The sequence below is a fragment of the Molossus molossus genome, unplaced genomic scaffold (genome assembly GCF_014108415.1).
Source record: "Molossus molossus isolate mMolMol1 unplaced genomic scaffold, mMolMol1.p scaffold_m16_p_11, whole genome shotgun sequence".
Classification (NCBI taxonomy): Eukaryota; Metazoa; Chordata; class Mammalia; order Chiroptera; family Molossidae; genus Molossus; species Molossus molossus.
Genome location: NW_023425346.1, coordinates 85,434,351 through 85,453,897, shown reverse-complemented (window position 1 = coordinate 85,453,897; position 19,547 = coordinate 85,434,351). Strand labels below are relative to the sequence as shown.

The 19,547-nt window shown below is 36.2% G+C and overlaps 1 protein-coding gene across 4 annotated transcripts in view; it reads left to right on the top strand.

Annotated features, from left to right (window-relative positions):
* Window positions 1-19,547, top strand: part of ERBB4 (erb-b2 receptor tyrosine kinase 4) — a 1,035,274-nt gene that overhangs the window by 781,699 nt on the left and 234,028 nt on the right. For 2 of the 4 annotated variants that reach the window (XM_036253758.1, XM_036253760.1), the window contains exons 15-16: window positions 3,933-4,087; window positions 10,910-10,984. In XM_036253758.1, coding sequence (XP_036109651.1) covers window positions 3,933-4,087; window positions 10,910-10,984 — 230 coding nt within the window. Of the gene's footprint in view, window positions 1-3,932; window positions 4,088-10,744; window positions 10,790-10,909; window positions 10,985-19,547 lie in introns of all 4 variants that reach the window. The other 2 variants (XM_036253761.1, XM_036253759.1) reach the window with 1 other exon arrangement.

Genomic DNA, 19,547 nt, shown 5'->3' with positions numbered 1-19,547 from the left:
AGTCCACCCCGAGTAACTGAAGCCGAATAATAACGGAGATTAAATAGTTAAGCATTCACGTTCTTAAATATTTAGGCCCCAGATCACGTATTCAACAAAGATGTGGCGTTAACCCTGAAGATCGCAGTGTTGAAGAGCAGAGAGAGATGCCCAAGTAATTCAATTGAAGCAAAATAACTGATACAACTATAATCTTTATAAACCGTTGCAGGAACAGAGTGGAGGGAAATACTAAATCTGTCTTTGGGATGGAAAGTGGTCTGTAAAGCAGTAAGATAAAGTGCCTTCTGGATACAAGGCGCATGCGTGGCACGGAATGGTACTCTACTGCAGTGCGACAGAAATCCAGCGGGCTCTGGGGGCCCGATTTGAAGCGGCGCAGGCCTTTGCTGTTATTTCCTTGTCTGTCTGCTCTTGTTCTTTGTTTTATTTCATTACAAGTTGATCCTTTCTGCCTCTCTTTCACTACTCCTATACTATCAAGAAGGATAAAGGAGGGAATGTGAGAAGAAGGTAGGGAAAGCAGACAAACTTGCAAGAAATAAAGAATATAAGCCAAAGAGATAGCGAAAGGAATTCATTTTTAAAATATATTTTTATAAAAGCTAAACTCACTGGTAAAGTCGGGGTAATAAAAGTTGTGCTGCCTTAACAAATAACCCTCATAGTGCCATAGCCTATACAAACATGTTTAAATCTTTTTTGTGTAAAATGCACCATAAGTCTAGAAAAGGTCGTTAGACAGCCCTCTTCCATGTGATGCTCTAGCATCGCGGGTGCTTGGACTTTATGGCACGTGGGTCCCTGCCTCACGGCAGCAGGGGAAGGGAAGGCGGGAGAGTTTAGCATTGCATCTCATAAAGCCCTTCTATTGCATGTCACTGTCCAGAGCAAGACATACCTCACCGCTGGGCAGAAGGGAATGTCAAGATTCCATGTGGCTGGAAGTGGAAGAGAACTGGAGACTGATGAATAGCAGTTTGTGTCTAACAGTTGCTACTAGGGACAAATACCAGTTGTCACTGAGGAAAAAAAATGCAGGATGTAGTTTATCTTATAGTTGGCTGTCTAAATTATTGAGTCCAGGGGTAGCTTAAAATCAGAGAAAAGGAAGAGCACTGTCTTCACCTCTATTTTATATTCGTGCATGTATTATATTAGTTCATTCGCTGAACCTAGGTTGTTAAAACTTTGGGAATATAATGATAAAAGAATTAGACACACATATGTTTCTTTAAACCTCTTTATTATTGAATGAGATGGAGAAACAGTATATTTCATTCCTTTTGAGATTTGGCAGGATATTTTTTTAGTTATTTCCATTTAGGGTATTAGGTTTTGTATCATGATGATACAATAAAATAGGAGATGTTTTAAAAAACATGGAAACAAAAAAATATCTTATTTTAGTGTATGTAAAGTTTAAATGTTAATTTAATTTTAGTTTCATAATTTTTATATCTTCTGATTTTACCTGGATATAATTTGGCATTACAAAACTTTATAGACAAATAATTTCTGATTCCTAATTGCCACCGTGACTTCCTAATTTACTCATAGTAAGTTTTATTCTTGTGTTCTGCAAGAAAACATCAGCATGTCTCCTGTCTTGTACAATAAGTCATGCCACTGAGCATACTTGCACAGTAAATGATTTTGTATAATAGAAGGCATTACGTGCCTAAGTACCCATGAGCAGGTGTTAAAATTGGAAGCATGTGAAGTATTCTTTTCTGGAAGGAAACAAGAAATTGCCAATAGCAAACTTCAGTTTGAACAGGGATCAGGTGTCATAGGATAACTTATTTTTTCAAAGCTCTAACTCTCACATCAAGTTAGAGATATATCCCTGGCCAGTTGTCAAGTGCTTAGAGCATTGGCCAGTGGACCAAAGGGTTACAGTTTCGACTCCAGTCAAGGACACATATCTGGGTTTCAGGTTCGATCCCTGACCCTCAGGGAGGCAATGAATCAATGTGTCTCTTTCATATCAGTGTTTCTCCCTCTCTCTCTCCCGCTCTCCCTCCCTCCCTCTACTCTCTCTAAAATATCCATGGAAAAATTCTCAGGTAAGGATTAACAACAACAACAACAACAACAACAAACAAACAAATGTAAACAGGTATTTGATGGAACCTCAGCAGTCTCAGGATTTCTCGAAATGTCTTCCAGGTTACTTTTACTTGTTTACACTTTAAATTTTAAAATATTTTATTTCTTGATTTCCAGATGCCTTATGTTATCAGGTTGCAAAATCTAACTGCTTTTGGGTTAATACATCTGAAAAGATGCTGCGAATTCCCATGAATAGACTGATTCCCATACTTCCTGCCTGACACATAGCTCTGTACACAGTTTGTTTGCTCTTGGCTCCCAAATCCACATTGTTAGTAGATATAAATCCAATAAAATGGATTATCTCTCTCTATTCTTACTTTATCTTATTTCTCTAAACTGTGTTCAGTGTGAACTGCCATAATTGTTGAATCATGTGGACATAGACAGGTTTTATGGAGAAGAGGGTCAGGAAAAGAAGTTTCAGGGAGGTGGTCAAAGAGAAGAGAAATCTTAACACAACATCATATTCAAAAAGGATAACTAAAAGTAAATTTCAAGCAACTAATGTCATTATCTCAAAGAGCTGAATGTGAAAATGTGAACGTCTTTTAAGAAAATAGCATTTTTAGCCCTGGCCGGTTTGGCTCAGCGGTTAGAGCGTCCACCTGCGGTCCGGAGAGACCCGGGTTCGGTTCCCGCTAAGGGCATGTACCTCGGTTGCAGTTTGTCCCCGGCCCTGGTTGGTTGTGCGGGTGGCAACCACTCGATGTGTCCCTTTCACATCGATGTTTCCCTCTCTCTCTCTTCCTCTCTCTCCCTCCCACTCTGTCTGTACAAAAAATGGAAAAATGTCCTCGGATGAGGATTAAAAAAAAAAAAAAAAAAGAAAATAGCATTTTTAATCAAAATGTTCTCAAAATGATTGGAGGCTACACTACTTGTTTCTTGCATGTTTATTATCTCCAGAATCAAATGCCCATTAGTTCTTTTTGTAAAATGATGAGATGTTTAATATAGTTTAAAATGTTTACTTTTGCTATAACACTTAAATATTTTAATATATTGAATGTGTATTATTAGTATGGCTTTTACATACTACATATAAAATTATTGTATATTATAAACATAAATATATATGAGTTAGGTTTATTTACATTTATCATGCCTGTATTTCTATTACCTTTATTCTTAGATAAGTATCTTCATTACTTTTGTTTTATGTATTTACTTTATTATTATGAAGTTTTGGATATTTGACCTTAAGAATGTATTTTTTAATGGCTCTCAGTACTGTTCTGTGATTTAGTAAAATCCTTAAAACTTAGTATGATGTGATTTTTAGCATTATCACAAGCTGTACTGAAAGTAACTTAGAGATTAATTTTTATTGGCCTAAACTTCCTAATTTCTGAAAACTCAGCCATGTTAATTTTTAATATTTATTGTTTGAATAATCATTGGACAACCAAAGGGGATTAACATCTTACTTTTATATGAAATTCAGTGTTATGTGATTCCTATCATTTTCTTTTCCTCATTAACTGTTTAGTAAGAAATCTCTGATATTTTCAGTGATTGTGATAAAATGCCCCTGGGGAAAATGTGTTGTTATCAAATAGGGTTGATCTTCAATATCACCATTAGTCAGTGACAAAGAAAATGCTGACGTTTTTCTGGAAGAGTCCTTGGAAACGGCTGCTGATCAAAAAGCTACAAGAGCAACACTCCCATTTGTATTATTGAAGATGCCCCCAGTTCCCCAGAGGAGTGTTGTCCTCCCGCTCAAGTCTCCGTAACTGAGCCACATGGATACATTTCAGAGGAAATGACACCCATTTTTCTCTGTCCATTTTGTTTTGTTTCTCACACTTCAGGGACCGGACAACTGTACAAAATGCTCCCATTTTAAGGATGGCCCGAACTGCGTGGAAAAATGTCCAGATGGCCTGCAGGGGGCAAACAGCTTCATTTTCAAGTATGCTGATCAGGACCGGGAGTGCCACCCGTGCCACCCGAACTGCACACAAGGGTAAGCATCCGCGGACGAGGACGGAGGCGTGTGCCGTGCCCATCTGAAGGTGCACCCAGGTGCCCGCGTCCCCCACAGGCGACAAAACGCTTCGTGTTCTCCTGCAAAATTCTGTTCTCTTTACATTTCATGTGCTCACTGAGGAGAAGTCCTTTCGAAGAGAATGGCTTAAGGAATCAAATGTATACCCTTTGAAATATTACCATTTAAGATTTAAGTAGAACTGGTGTCGGGTACACTTTGTATGGAGTGTAAAAATTCTTTCAAATTTAGTGGAGTTTGAAGTTATCAGGAAAGACAGTGATCATAGTTTGGAGAGATGTGCTTAATAAATCTTTAACAGAGGTTGTCTGTCATTGTTTCTTTGTTGTTACACCAAGTTAATATAAGGTTATCTCTCTTTGGTAAATACTGCCTTGGATTACTCCATCAACAAAATATAAGCAAAAGTAATGGTGGCAGAAAACAAAAGGGAACCTAGTGATATGTATTTTAATAAAATTATCAGTGTTTTTTTTTTAAATGCTTTTGTTGCAGATTAACCTGTAACTGAGAATCTTTTTTTTTTTTTTTTAATGTAGGACAATTCAAAGATGGGCACACGTTTTTCTGTGTTTCAAAAGGGTGTCATAAAATGAATGAAAATCAGATGTATCTTTGATACTGATAACAGTTGAATAACAAAGATATATTATAGAAAGAAAAAAAGCACTGAACTATAAAGGAAATAATGTCAGTTATCTAACAAATCCCAACCACTATTTCTTTCTGTTTGTTTTTTTTTCCAACAAATCTTTTTTAGTAAGGTATTTCCTTTTTCTTTCCTCCAGAAGGTGAATAATTTCAGACTTGAGAGCAGTCTCACATACTCTACCTCCCTCTGTCCCTAAAACCTCATCCCCCTGTCAGCGTCCACACTGATGTGCACACACTCCTACAAACGCATCCACTTGTTGAGAATCATCTCGGTTACTCTGTATCTGGCAAGAACGCATGAGGTTCCATAAAGAGATTGTTCTGCCAGGCTAAGGGCTAGCTGTCAGGGAATACTGGAGAAGTGAAACAAGCAACATTCTCTTCTGCCAAGAAGACATCAATTTGCAAATGCAGCTACAATCTCCTGCGGGCCAAGAAATCAGTTTAAGCCACTCTGTGAAGTGGCAGGTCCTCCAAGGTAAAGTCATCGTGTGCCATTCAAATTCCAATTCAGCTTGGAAGAGCTAAAGCCAACTCATTTGTTTAGCTATAAGCACAGGGGTTGAGAATACTGAAATAGTCACACAGACGCCGTGCTTCAAGGAAACTAGGAGGAATAAACTGCTCCCCTTGCGAGTGTTTGGCACGCTCCGGTTAAGGGTATTTCATGAAGAAACAACTGGTCCTGCTGGAGCAGAAGCGTCAGCAACCAAAAAAGAAAACTTTGCAGGCTAAAATAATCATCCACGAGAGGGTTTTATTGTTTTGCAGCTAAAATTAAACCAGTAAATTATTTAATATAATGTTGATGTCAACAGCTGTTGCCATTCAAAATGAGGCCTTTCACTGTTTTTGCAAATCTAATTACAATGCAGCCATTAGGGAAATGAAAGTGAGATCGCAGAGCCCTAGTCTGCCTATGTGGCTGGTGTGTCTTCCCCTCAGCCCTTTTAAATCATGATTAGACAATAAAAGAAAACATCCATCGTGGGGCGGAAGTAGAAGGAGGGACAATGAAGAGATCAATTTTCCGCAGCAACAAAGTTGAATGTCAGCCCAAAGGGAGTAGGCAGGTGTAATAGGAAACAAATCTGACCAGATCCTTTGGGAACGCCCAGTAAATAGAAAGATGTTTTTAAACTCACTGCTACAGAATGAAGCCACATGGTTTTCGCAATGAGTGACTCAATCCTGTAGGGTTTCTGTTTTTGCTCACGTTTAGCGTAGTGCCATCTTTTTCCTAATAGCTTCCCTATCCTCCGGGTCCTCTCACTTCATGAACGTTTTGTGGCCCCAGCAACACAACTGAATTTAGAAATTTTTAATTTTCCTAAAGCCCCCTGTATAGACTGCTGCCCAGCACGCTTGGAGATCCCCTCCTGCAGCACGGGGGTGCTCTGAGCCAGGAGAGATCCCAGGGCAGCTGCAGGACAGCACTAGTGGCTATTCTCCCTCCAAAACACATGTAATTACTGACCTGTTAGAGAGTGCGAGCTTACCACTTCGGGAAACAGCTTTTCTTTTTATGTGCCAATGTTATGTCAGCCGGATCATTCAAGAACCACATTAATGGAAATACTCTTTCAAATCACTTTTTTTTTTTTTTTTTTTTTTAAAGAAGGAAAGGTCTTACTTAGAATACTGTTGAATGATTTCTAAAAATTAAATGATCTATTTAATACCTTAAAAGCACATTTACTACTCTAAAAGTACATTAGGTATATTGGCTCTAATAAGTTCTTTAGATATTTTTTAAAAATAGGTTATCCATTCAGCACCTGTCAGGAGATTCTCATGAATATTCCTTGAGGGAGAAAACATAATGTTGTCGTTTTGTCTTTACTAAAGGACTTTTATTTTAGCAGCCGTTTCTCATGAAACACCTAGTGGGCATCAGATTAAGTGATGGCCAAGTTCAGAAATGGGCCAGGCTCAGTTCTAGACAACCAGGAAGCCGCAGTTCAGTGAATGTTCGTTCTTACAGTTTAAATCCTTCTTCAGAGACCCTTGCCCACATATTGAAATGATGAGCAAGAATGTAAAACTTTGGAATTATTTGCATATTTGAAATCATCAATGGAGAAATCCTCAAAGAGGACTTGTAAACTAAATGTACTATGTAAGTCAATGATCATAAGGCCAGGGATTATGGTTTCCTCACTAGTGACCCAAGAGTCCATGATAAATTTCAATTTAATTTTGGCTTCTAGACATGGACTGGGATATTTATTTTTTAAGGCATCTTTTAAAACTTTATTAAATGTCTGATAATATTAGAATCATAATTTTATATTATTAAATTTCCTCTCTATCTTTTTTGTCAATTATTTTTATATTTTTAAGTTTATTTAGTGAAGTAATTTCCATTGATGGAGGGAAGACAGAAGGGCTGCTTGTGGAATTACTGTCTACACTATTCTAATGGAAATCTTTAAATATTCCTCCATTTTCATTTCAGAATTTGGAGATTTTGTGAAAATATCTCAACTTTGTTACTGGCAAATTTTGAACAGTTCAATCTTTGAAATCCACATATTTTTATGTTATATCAATATCATTTCTCTTTCTGATCTTTCCATAAATCTTCTACTTTAGAATATAAATTTGGTTGAAAGTTGTATTATTCCATATCCTTCTTCAATCTCTTATTTGAGATTTCAGCTCTTCTAAAGTTTAATGTTCCCATTATTTCGTGATCCTGCTGAATCATATAAATTGTATGTGCTAATTAGTTGCTTATATAAAGTACAGAGCTGACATAGAATATACATCTTTAAGTACACATTGACTTGTATTTAGAAAGGATAGTACCACTTCATACCCTCATTCCTTTTGTCTTTCTTCTATCCTCAGCTTATGTTTAAATATGTTTAAATCTCAAATATCCTGCACACTTCTCTCAACAGACTTTCTTGAACACACCGTCTGCCCCCTCATTCCCTCCCCTTCCTTTTCCCTTGCCTCTGTCTTCAGTTTGCTTCTCAGTTTATAACAATCTAAATTCTAGTGAGCTCCACAAACACAACCGAAACACTCTCCATAATTCCTATCTTACTAGACCATTCTTTGCATTTGACACTGACGATCACCCTGTCTCCTGAGGTTCACTTCTGACCAGGTTTCAAGAATGCTGTGATTAACTCATTACACTGGGTTATTTTCCCCTCTGCTTCTGTCGTGGGCGCATCTTACGACATTTACTGCCTAGTTATCAGAGTTCCTTGGGTTTCAGTCTCAGTCTATGCCCTCCTCACTTTGTAGATTCTTCTTCAGCCATCTCACACACTTACATGATTCCAATTTGTTCCTGTATGCAATTTCAGAATCGATTACTACACTTTGCCTTCTGCCGCCACCCCCACGCTCCAGCCACAGATTCATTTGCCAGCTGCTGAGGAACGTCGCGTGCTGGACGGAGAAGAACCGCACCAAGCTCTAGATACACAAAACTGACATCAGCAGCCCCTTCAGCCCAGCACGCCCAAGGAGAGATGCCCCTCCTCTTGCAGTCTCTCACGAATGGGTTCCTATTCTCAGTTACAAATATTAGCCATTCTTAACTCTCCCTTTCACTTTCATCACCAAATCTGCCATCAGCTTCTCTTTTTTACCCCCAGAGCTTCCAAAATATGTTTGAATCCTTTCCTTTGCCCCTGTCCTAGGTACCATTTTTCTAGTTTAATCCGTCATCCCTGGAACAGACTAAAATCCTCTCGGTGACAACTGACCAGCTGAGCAGCCTCCACGAAGAGATCTATGCAGAACTCCAGCCAGCAGCGTCACTACTTTGAAACCCTCTGGTGGTTTAACATTAAATTTGTGGCTGAGCAAACAGTGTTCAAATTCTGGCTTCTGTTTCATGCTCTAACTTCTTTTCCCTGCCCTTATTGCCTCATCTGTCTCCTTCATTAAATTGTGAGCTCAGTGCAGTCAGTGTGGCTCAGTGGACTGAGCATCGTCCCATGGGCTGAGAGGTCCCAGTCAGGGCACATGCCCCGGTTGTGGGCTCCATCCCCAGTAGGGGGCGTGCAGGAAGCAGCCAATGGATGTTTCTGTCCCACATTGATGTTTCTATCTCTCCCTCCCTTCCTCTCTCTCTAAACGTAATAAAAACATATTAGTAAATAAATAAATAAATTGTAAGCTCATTAAAAATAGGCAAAGGTCTAAGTTATCTTCCCTCTCCCCTCCAGCTCCTAGAATACTAGGAACACTGAGGAGGGATGCAACACGGTTTTGTTTTTTGTTTTTGTTTTTAAATGAATGAATGATATTTTGTTATTCACACTTTCTCCTCAAGTTTAATTTCACTTTGAAATATTTTTATTTGTCAAAGGTTACTATAAAGACATAGATTACAAATTAACCATAGCTTTCAGATTTCTCATTTGGAAATAGACTATTAATTTTCCAAAATGGTATTTGTGTGTGTGTGTGTGTGTGTGTATATATTTTTTTTACACATATATATATATTTTACATATATATGTGAAACATTAGAAACCTAGAAAAAAACAAGTTCTTAAGGCAATTTGGAAACTGTTTTAGTAGTTAATTTTTTTAATTTTAGAAAAGTGTTATAGATTATGGTATCAATTAAAAACTATGTGCTCTAGTTATTTATTTGCTTATTAAAAAACTATTTACACAATGTATTTTCCATATAGCTGCATGTAAAAATTTTTCCTGACCTCTCAAAAGCAATCTCTAAAACAAAAACAAACCAATTTTAATTTTTCACTTATTATGAATATTATAACATATTTTTGAAGCAGAAATACAGTGACAGTTACTGTTAGGCATAGTTATATTAGTTCACCAATATTTTGTTATTTAAAGATATAATAAACAGTCTGACTTTATATATGATACATTTTGTATTCAATATATAGTGATTTTTAACTTCAGCTTCTTTTCCTGTTTAAGAACTTTTAGCTTGGAAAAAGTCATTTTCATTACCAGCAGAATTAGACAGTTCTATACATCATAGCTGTAAGAAGAATATTGATAATGCACTGGAGCTAAATGTATTTGATGGAAAAAAATAGAAAGAAAGGCAATTCTAGTACATTGAACGATGGGAAAATAATATTTCTAGAATACATCAAAATGAAATTCTAGGGACTAGACATCTGAATTTTGTGTACTTATATTATTTTACTTAAACTCTAATCTCAGTGGGTTTTTTAGTTACCTGGGTCTGAACTTATTCTTTTCCATGGAGAGGATTTATTTATTTCTTATTGTTTAAGTTAAATATTTTGGCAGTTTAGAAACCTGTTTTTGTTTGCCTTTTATGGTGCAGTTCTTTTAGAAGAGAGTGTCAAGATAAACTGCAGTATGGTGAAACCAGTTAATTTGCTTTTTAAATGAATTCATGTTTAAAGATAAGTATGTTTAAAGAGTCCCAACCAAGGAATAGAATAATGTGATTATGTAAAGTATGTATGAGAATGACATTAAAGAATGTTAACTCACTTTCTGCCAAAATCAATCTTTAATGAGTATTAAGCATCAGGTTATTATATTATATTGAATAGTTCATGTTTCCTTTTTTTTATTGATTTTATTTTTTTTACATAAATCGAAGAACTTTTAGAACAAACCGTGTGCATGAAACCAATTATAGCCATTGATATATCAAGTTATTTATCAAGATATATAATCATGAATGATGCAAATGAATTGAAAGTATTAGAAATGAGCAATATGGGTTTCGAAGTTGTACACAGAAATGCAGTAAAATGTCCTTTTCTGTGGCTATTCCCTTGGGTGGTATTTGCAATTTATTTCTGTGTATCCATGCAACAATAATCTTCTCATTGCATTTAAATTCATAGTATTCCAAAATTGTCTAGTAATTATAATGAAGAATTTGACACAATTGGTATATATGTTATTGATTTTTTTAAAGCACTAATGTCTTCCCTTGTATTTTTTTTAAATGTGGATCTTCTGCAGGTGCATAGGCTCAAGTATTGAAGACTGCATCGGCCTGATGGATAGGTACTTGGTGTGCTTGCTTCCCATGTTCTTCCTGGAGGCTCCATGTGTGAGCACTGGTGCATGTGTGTGCATGTCACTGTGAATGGAGAATGATGTTTTCTGTTCTGTAATTGCCTGCAGGTGTAGCGGTCCCACTAGTCATGACTGCATTTACTACCCTTGGACGGGCCATTCCACTTTACCACAACATGCTAGGTAACATCTGCCATGTTTCCATTTTGTCACTCAAATCCTTTCCTGGTTATCCTGGATGAAAAGTACTAACCAGTTGGATGACATTACAATATGTCAAACTAAGAGTTAGGAAGTGGCATCTAACACTTTACTTTTCAAGCCACGTTTCTTACCTTTTCTTATTTTATTGATTATGACTTTAGAATCCAAACGAGTAATATCATTGTTGTTAATTTTGTACAATTAAACAAAATTAACTAATTTTGAATTAAGCTAGAACTTTAATAGACTATTCCATTCTTAATTCTGTAGATGACTTCAAAAGGAAATATTTTTAAGGAAAGAATTTGCAAAAGTTGATGTATTTTTGTAAAATGTTTGTTATTTGATTCAGTTTCTAATTTTATACTATTTCGAACTGGCTGGTATATGCTCTATGTGTCAAAATTACTGTAGATTAAGGCAACAAAGAAAATATTTTGTGCAGGTAAAAGTACCCATTAGAATTTAAAAATAAAATATGACACTCACATTCATATAGAAACCTCAGTATGAATCTAGAGGCTTCATTAGGAATCAGCCCAAACTGGAAATGAGTCAGTGTTCTTCAACTGTGGTATATCCATACACTGTAACCCTACTCTGCCATAGGAAGGAAGTAACTGCTGACATGGATGGATCTCAAAACCATTGGGCTAAATGAAAGAAGCTATACTTAAAAGTACACATACTGTATGATTCTATTTATATAGCCTTCTGGAAAAAGCAAAACTGGACGGACAGATAATCGACCAGTGTTACCAAAGGCTGGGGTGACGAAGCATGAAGTTCACTACAGAGGGGCATGAGGACATCTGGGGGGACAATGAAACTGTTCTGTAGCCTGACAGTGAGGATGGTTTCACAAATGTATGTGCCTGTCAAAAGTCATAGTTTAGTACATTAAAAAGGATGCATTTTACTGTATATAAATTATACCTCAATAAATTTGACTTCTAAAACACTTATTCAGGAAAACTAAGTTTACAACGTTATGTAGAAATATTATTAGCTTTCTTTATGAAACATTTATTGCATTTTTGGAAGGTAAAATTAGTGATAAATTATAATTAGCAAAATGAGAGTTTTGGATGACATTGTTTTTATTTTCTTTAATTTAAAAAAAATTAAATTTATTGATTGATTTTTAGAAAGAAGAAGGGAGAGAGAGAGAGAAAGAGAAACATTGATTTGTTGTTCCACTTATTTGTACACTCATTGGTTGCTTCTCATATGTGCCCTGACCAATTATCGAACCCACGACTTTGATGTATTGGGACAGCGCTCTAATCAACTGAGCTATTCGACCAGGGTGACTTATTGTTTTTTAATATAAACCATTGTGTTGAAATATATATAGTGTAAAATTGCATAAAACATAAGTGTAAATCTCAGTGAATTTCTACAAATGCAACATTGTGTAACCATCAGGCAGATCCAGGAGAAACACACTAGTATCAGAACCAGAAATCCCCTTGTGCCCCATTGCAAGGGTAACCACTGCCCCGAACTTTGACACCATAGGTCAGTTTCCCTGTTTCTGCACTTTATGTAAATTATATAAATTGAATCATTGTATGTATTCTTTGCATCTGGCTTCTTTTTCTAAATATAGTATTTATGAGATTCATTTAAGTCATTAAATTTAATAATAGTTTTTAAATCTATGTGATAGTTTGCCTCTAAATGTTTTTAAAGCAATCAAATAAGTGATATGTCTTAATAATGTTATATTTTAATGAAATAAATACACATTAAGGTCTAAGAAGAAAGAAGGTGGTAAAGTGATTTACACAATAGTGGTGCTTTGGCACTTGGGGCACAATCAAGACTAGTTTGTAAGAGGTTGTTTAGAGCAAGGCCAAAATGATGAAAAAATATCAACACACATGAGAGGAAAGGAGGGGGAGGAGAAGGGAGAGAGAGAGGGAGAGGGAGAGAGAATACCCCTCCATCCCAGGCCCAAATTGAAGTTTTATATGCCAAGGTCTGTTTTAGATTGGAATGGATTTATGTTCATGAAATACTTTTTCCTCCTTGAATCTTTGAATCTCTTTACTATAACTTCCAAGGGTGCTTTTACATCTGTTGTGATGATTTTTGAAATAATTATTTCAACCAACCATGCTGCCTTTGGAATCAGATTTTCTGAGGGCAAAGCTAGGCTCTACCATTGTTTTGGATGTGTGACTTTGGGTAAGTTTTTAAATTTATCCAAGCCTCACTTTCTTTGTGTATAAAATGGGAATATTAATATAATTCACAAATTGGTTGTGAAAATTGAATGAGTCATTAGAACAGTGCCTGGCTCAGACAAATCACTCAATATATGGTATTTATTATTTCTCTATATATCAAGGATTTTAAACATTTGGGATGGGGAACCCCTCCCAGGGAGGAGGGAGGTTGTCCAAAGCGGCCCAGGGAGCTTTCATGGGTGCCTCTACCCTTCTGATGGGTCCTATGAAGGAAGAGAAGTCATTTCTTTCGCAACTTGAGAACCACTGTCATAATAATGGCCACCGGTACCCGCGGCAGTAGGTCACAGTCCGATGCATCCATAGAGACAGAGAAAAGATTAAAATCATGGTGATAGATTACGTGTGGTTTTCAATGCCATAATGAGATTATATAACTCAAAATCATAGTGTATTGTCAATGAGCAAAAGATAAAATCTGTAGAGAATTTTTATAAGAATGTATTTGCGTTTATGTATGCCAAACTGATGACATGGCAGGAAGCAAGACCTCAAATGCTCTGGGCAACAACAGTTTTGAAGTTTCTTTTATATATTTGGAATTAAGGAGGGAACATAAGAAAGATGATATGAAGGTGGAAGAAGGCAAGGTACATAAATAGTTAATAGTTAATAAGATTATGTGTTCCCTTAAGGGTGGTTAAGCCTCTGAGGAGTCTGAAGAAGAGGTTAACTCTGGCCTTTCCAAGGTGTGTTAACCTACATGCACAAGAATAAAGGACAGGGCTTGCTTATGGCTAAGATAAAACTTTTATAGGCTTGGGGCATGACCGCCCACCATGACCGACCCCTTTAGGAATTTGTGAGCAAATCAACCTGTGAGGTTACTTTTGGTGAAATCAATCATAGAGCCCCATTTTGGTTCACAATATCTTATTATAGATTTGGTATTTCCAACATTTAAACAAAGTATTTGGGAATTTTCAATTCTGTTATGTGCATGGGTTCCCAGACTATTACCTATAGTCTCAGATTAATCCATTTAATTCAGATTAGCTCTGTCAAAAATAGGTAAGTATGGCCAGTAACAGTATAGATAGCACAGATCAGCTTACCTTTCCTGTGAAAAACAACCTACTTGCCTTTGTACATATAAAGAACAGGGGTTCTTCAATATGAAAGCCTGGCTTCAGGTCTTGACTCTAGCATGTTTCATGTCTGTAAAATGAGATGACAATGGTAATTTTTAAAACAGGAATTCTTATGCCTTGTAAGATTGGTGTCAGGATTAAATGAGATAATGCATAGAAGCCATTTTCTAGCACACATGCACTGGCGGTAGTTAAGTCTCTAGCTGAAATACTGGAAAGAAAATGTTTTGGAAAATTTCATGAGGCTGTGTTCTATTAGCTTTTATGTGTCAGTGTGACATTAATTCAATAGTTTAGTGACTATAGAATTGACGTATTAAATTTCTCGGGTTTTAAGCATTTAAATTTTGGATGATACTCTTAAATATAATGATTTCAAAGAATCCATAGTAGGCGCCTAACTGATGGTAGAAAACTCTAGATATATTTATTACCTGTCTTAAAACTTAATAACTGTTTTAAATTAAATTTAAAGCAGTGTGATTCTGTTCTTAGGTTGTATTGACTTGTCAGAGGCTGTTTATAAAACAATTTGGAATTTACAGGAAAGATTTAGCGTGTGCACTTTGGAAGAGTGGTTACCACTGTGGGGATTTTGACACAGGTTGAAAGGAAAGTGACAGTGACAAGCATGTCCCTTCCCGGGTCCTTAATATTACAGCCAATGTTTACGTGTCTGAAATGGGGTGGGAGCCCGCGTAATTGCAAGCAGAGCGCTAATCAAGTAGTATTTCAGGCCATTTACCTTTTGATAAATTCCATGCTAGTTTTTTTTTAAAGCTTTTGTCTTGATTAATTAAAGTGGATCTTACATATAAGGAGGACAAAAGCATGATAGAAAGTAATAGCTTGAACTTTCATAAACATGTTGTAACTGGGATTGCCCAAATGCCTCATTTTCTTCTTAGTCGAAGAAAATTTCTGGTCACAGGAAATTACATCGAGCGTGTCAGTGTGGCCCTTTTGAAATATTTAAAGTTTATTCTCCCTCGTGCCCCTCTGTGCTGTATGCTGTTTCTTAAACCAGCAGGAGGAAAGATTGAAGATTTAAATGAAAACAGGTAAAATGTTTCCAGTCTTGATTGACTTTCATTTTCTAAGCGGCGTTATTCTTTCCCAAACCTGCAATTTGTGAAATCGGTTGTCCACACTCCATTTACCTTACAGGCTGCTGCTGGAATTTCCTCCAGGAAGATTGGACAGTGTAGGATAGAATGTGGTTGTCTGTAGCCCCCTAGAATACACTGCTTTCAATGAAAATGATGCTTGCTATTTTAGAACTTCTCCATCTTTTCCTTATCAGAGTTATACACCTAAAATATAGAACTTATATTTGATGTATTTCCTTGTCCATCAAGAGTCTGATGAAGAAATATGTTCAGCAAGATTTTAAAAGTAATTTTAGGCGCTATTTATTTTAGCTCGCACAATGCTATTTTAATGTAGATTCTAATAGAACAAAAGAAATGCAATAGATACTATTCTAATTTCGTTTCTTTGTCAAATACATACCCAAAGGTTTTTTTTTATAATCTTAGTCCTTATTTCGTGAGGGCCTAAATTTATTAATTGCAAGCAAAGGCTCTATTGGTAAAATGATTTTTGTTAGCAATCCAAAATATAAGCTAATAGTAATTTTAATTTGTGATGGAAATTATGACAACTACTAGACATATGTTCAAGCATTTTTATCTGGCTATTTGCTCCAACTTGGCTAATCTAGATACTTCACCATATGAAATAGGTCATTGAATTCAGTTTAACTCTCTAAATCTCATATGAGCAGAAATTTAAAACGTTTTATATTCCTGTCACATTTTAATGCCTTTGTCACACTTTTACTTTATGGTGGACTGGTTATTACCTAAGAAGCCACATAACAGTTTCTCTTTTATCAGTGTGACCCCTCTGTTATAGAGGAGAGAGATGGGGTAATGGTCCTGGCTCTACTTTCACAAACGGCACAGTCTCTTTCCTTTGTGTGTTTTGCCCTCAAGGAGCTTAGTTCATAACTTATGTCCAAATCAAATGTTCAAAATCATCCCTGGAGGATTACTTTAGATAAGTGGCAGTTTATGATCCCTAAGTCCAATAAATAAATGTACACAGGCTTTTTATTATGTCTTTCCTCAGTCCACCACATTCTGTATATGAAATTTACTCTTGAATTAGAGTTTGAAGGAGTAAAGGAAAATGTGAGTTCCTTCTTTTTCAGCTGCGTTGTGTTCCACACTTTCAGTACTCATAAAATACAGAAATTATCAAAGAATTATAAGGCAAGAGTGAAACATCTCAGCTCAATTGTTAATTACTCTTCAGACAGTTAAAGTACTTACGTGAAACAAAGTATTTAGTGGTACAAGGTTGTGTGAGTGGACTTATGATATCAAGATGCTCACACATTGTTACCAAAGCTTTTGGAGACCCCCAGAAATGTTACTATCATACTCAAACCCACTAGCTGCAAAAATATAATCAGAAGTCATAACTACAGTTGAAAGTCAAAAGAGACTTTTAAGAGCATTGGCTTTAAGACTATACTAGAAAATCTAAAGATAACATTATTGAACTGGGAAGATGCTGATTATACTGGTTAAGAGTCAGAGTGAAAATTCAGTGAGTTGAGTGAGCCATTATGAATAGACTTTTTATTTTTTCCCCTGAGCATATCTCTGTGGTACAAAACTTATTTTGTTTTCTTATTATTAATTTTTGAATTTGAAAAATGTCAGGACTGCTTAGTCTATTATCTTGAAATATCTTATGTTTCATTGAAATTCATTATCGACAATCCAATGTCTTTTATTAAAAATAAAAGCAAAATAGGTGAAAGATATTTTTGAAGACTTTGCTTCTTTCTTTAGACAGATATTTAGTTTTTAAAGTACTTTGCATGTGCTTTTCCAAGATTTGACCTTTAGCATTATGTTTTTTTATGAATCTTAATTTAGAGGTGTAAGTATAACATCAGTATTACTAAGGATTTTTAATTACCATTTAGTAGATTAAAAATATTAAATTATATCTCATAACATTTTATTTCTAACAAATATCTTTTCGAGAGCGATGTAAATTGTACCAATTACAATTATAAATCTTTGCAAAATTCCTGTGGATGCTACGGGTGGAGGTGCTTTGACAATGTGCAGAGGCAGTGAAAAAGTAGCAGCCAGGACAAAATGAACAACATAATTCCCAATAAAGAGAACTTACCTGTGCTTTCCAAAGGACTATGTATTAAATACATACAACAAGTTATATATGTAAGTAAAAAAACGGTGTCTGACCTGGCACCCTACTAAAAATCTGACACAAAAGTTATCAAACTATCGAGTCCTAAGGTAATTTTTTTTCTCATCTAGTCTGCACCCAAATACTATTGATTGAAAGACTTGGAATTAATATGCTATAAAATGATGGGGGTTACCAACTATAGCATGTCTCTTTGATTTTATACCTACTCCTGGTGTTCGCTCCTTAAGCATGCTTAATTTGTGCACTTTCAATGTTATATAGAAAAAGAAGGCAGGATAATTATGAAATAGTAAACACGTATATTAAAGTAAACTGATCCAGTTTGAAGATACTAGTGAATTAGCATCTAAAACTATCATTGTTTTCCCCAAAAAACTCAAAATATCGTAGATCAGGATTATATGTTTGGTAACTAAAATGGTAATAATTTTTTTAAAACTAGGTAAAGCGAAGGAAGTGTTCAATTGCTGTATGTTTTCTATTACTGTGTGATACATTACTATAAACTTAGCCGCTTAAATAAACAACACAGCTATGTTTATAGGTAAAAGTATATGAGTAGCATGGCGGTGTTCTCTCTGTAGGATCTCAGGAGGCTGAAATCCAGGTGCTGACCAGGCCTTGTTCTCTGATGGAGCTCGAGTCCTCTTCCAAGTTCACGCAGGTTGCTGGCGGATTCCAGGACCTTGCAGTTGGAGGACTGTGGCTCCCATTCATCGCTTACTCTTTGCCCTGTGCGTTTCTTGCCATGTAGCCTGTTCATCTTGAAAGACAGCAGCAGGAGATCCAATCATCTTTTTCTTTGAATCTGTTAGTTTTTATTACTCTGACCTCTAGAAAAAGATTTAAAGGTTCATGTAATTAGATCAGGCTCACCAGATTGACCCCCTATATTAAAGTCAAGTGATTTGGGGCCTCAATTACATCTGTCAAGTTCTTTCACATCAGCACCCAGATTAGTGTTTGACTAACTGTGTGTATACCAGGGGCTGGAATCCTGGGGCCCATCTTCAAATCATGCCTAACACATGTACCATGGTTACTTCAGCCTAAGATCATAGGAATAGCTCTTGACTGTTCCTCACAGCAACCAGCCTGGTGAAAAGGAAGCAGTGTACACTTACAATCAATTAGACGTCTCTGAGCTCAGATCTTTGCTCTACCACATACTAAGTGAATTTTATATATTAATTAATTGCCCTGAATCTATTTCCTCATTTGTAAAAAGGTAAGGGTGATCATTATTCATATGCGTATCATAAATATTAAGTGTGATAATATAGCATACCTGAAATATATATATATATATACACACACACACACACACACGATTTTCTGAAAGCATGAGCTCCTAGCTAAATCTGAGAAGACTTTTTATTTTTATTTACTTATTTATTTATTTTTCTTTATTGATTTTGGAGAGAGAGAGGAAGGGAGAGTGAGAGAGATAGAAACATTGATGAGAGAGAACAATGATTGGCCAACTCCTACATGCCACCCACTAGGGATCAGGCCCACAACCTGGGCATGTGCCCTAACAGGGAATCGAACCAGCGACCTCTTGGTGCATGGGTCGATGCTCAACCACAGAGCCACACTGGCTGGGCTGAGAAGATATTTTAAAAAAAACAACACTCTATCTTCTGGGAAAGAAATAAGAACTGATGTTAGAGTTTTCCATTGGTCCTTTCTTTCTTAGCATTTAGAAGAACCTAACGATCCACGGACTAGAATCCTAGGGGCCAACTTTGAATTCTGCTTACCACACCTCCCGTGGACAGTTAAGCATATAACCTTTCCAGTTAACCATATAACATTTCTATTTAATTTTGTCATGCAAAGAAGGACCTTAATTGTTTTATGTGTCTCATGCAACTTTGCCATATAAGGACATTTTAAATATGAGAGAAATGTGTGTACTTTCAAAAATGTATTCCTTGT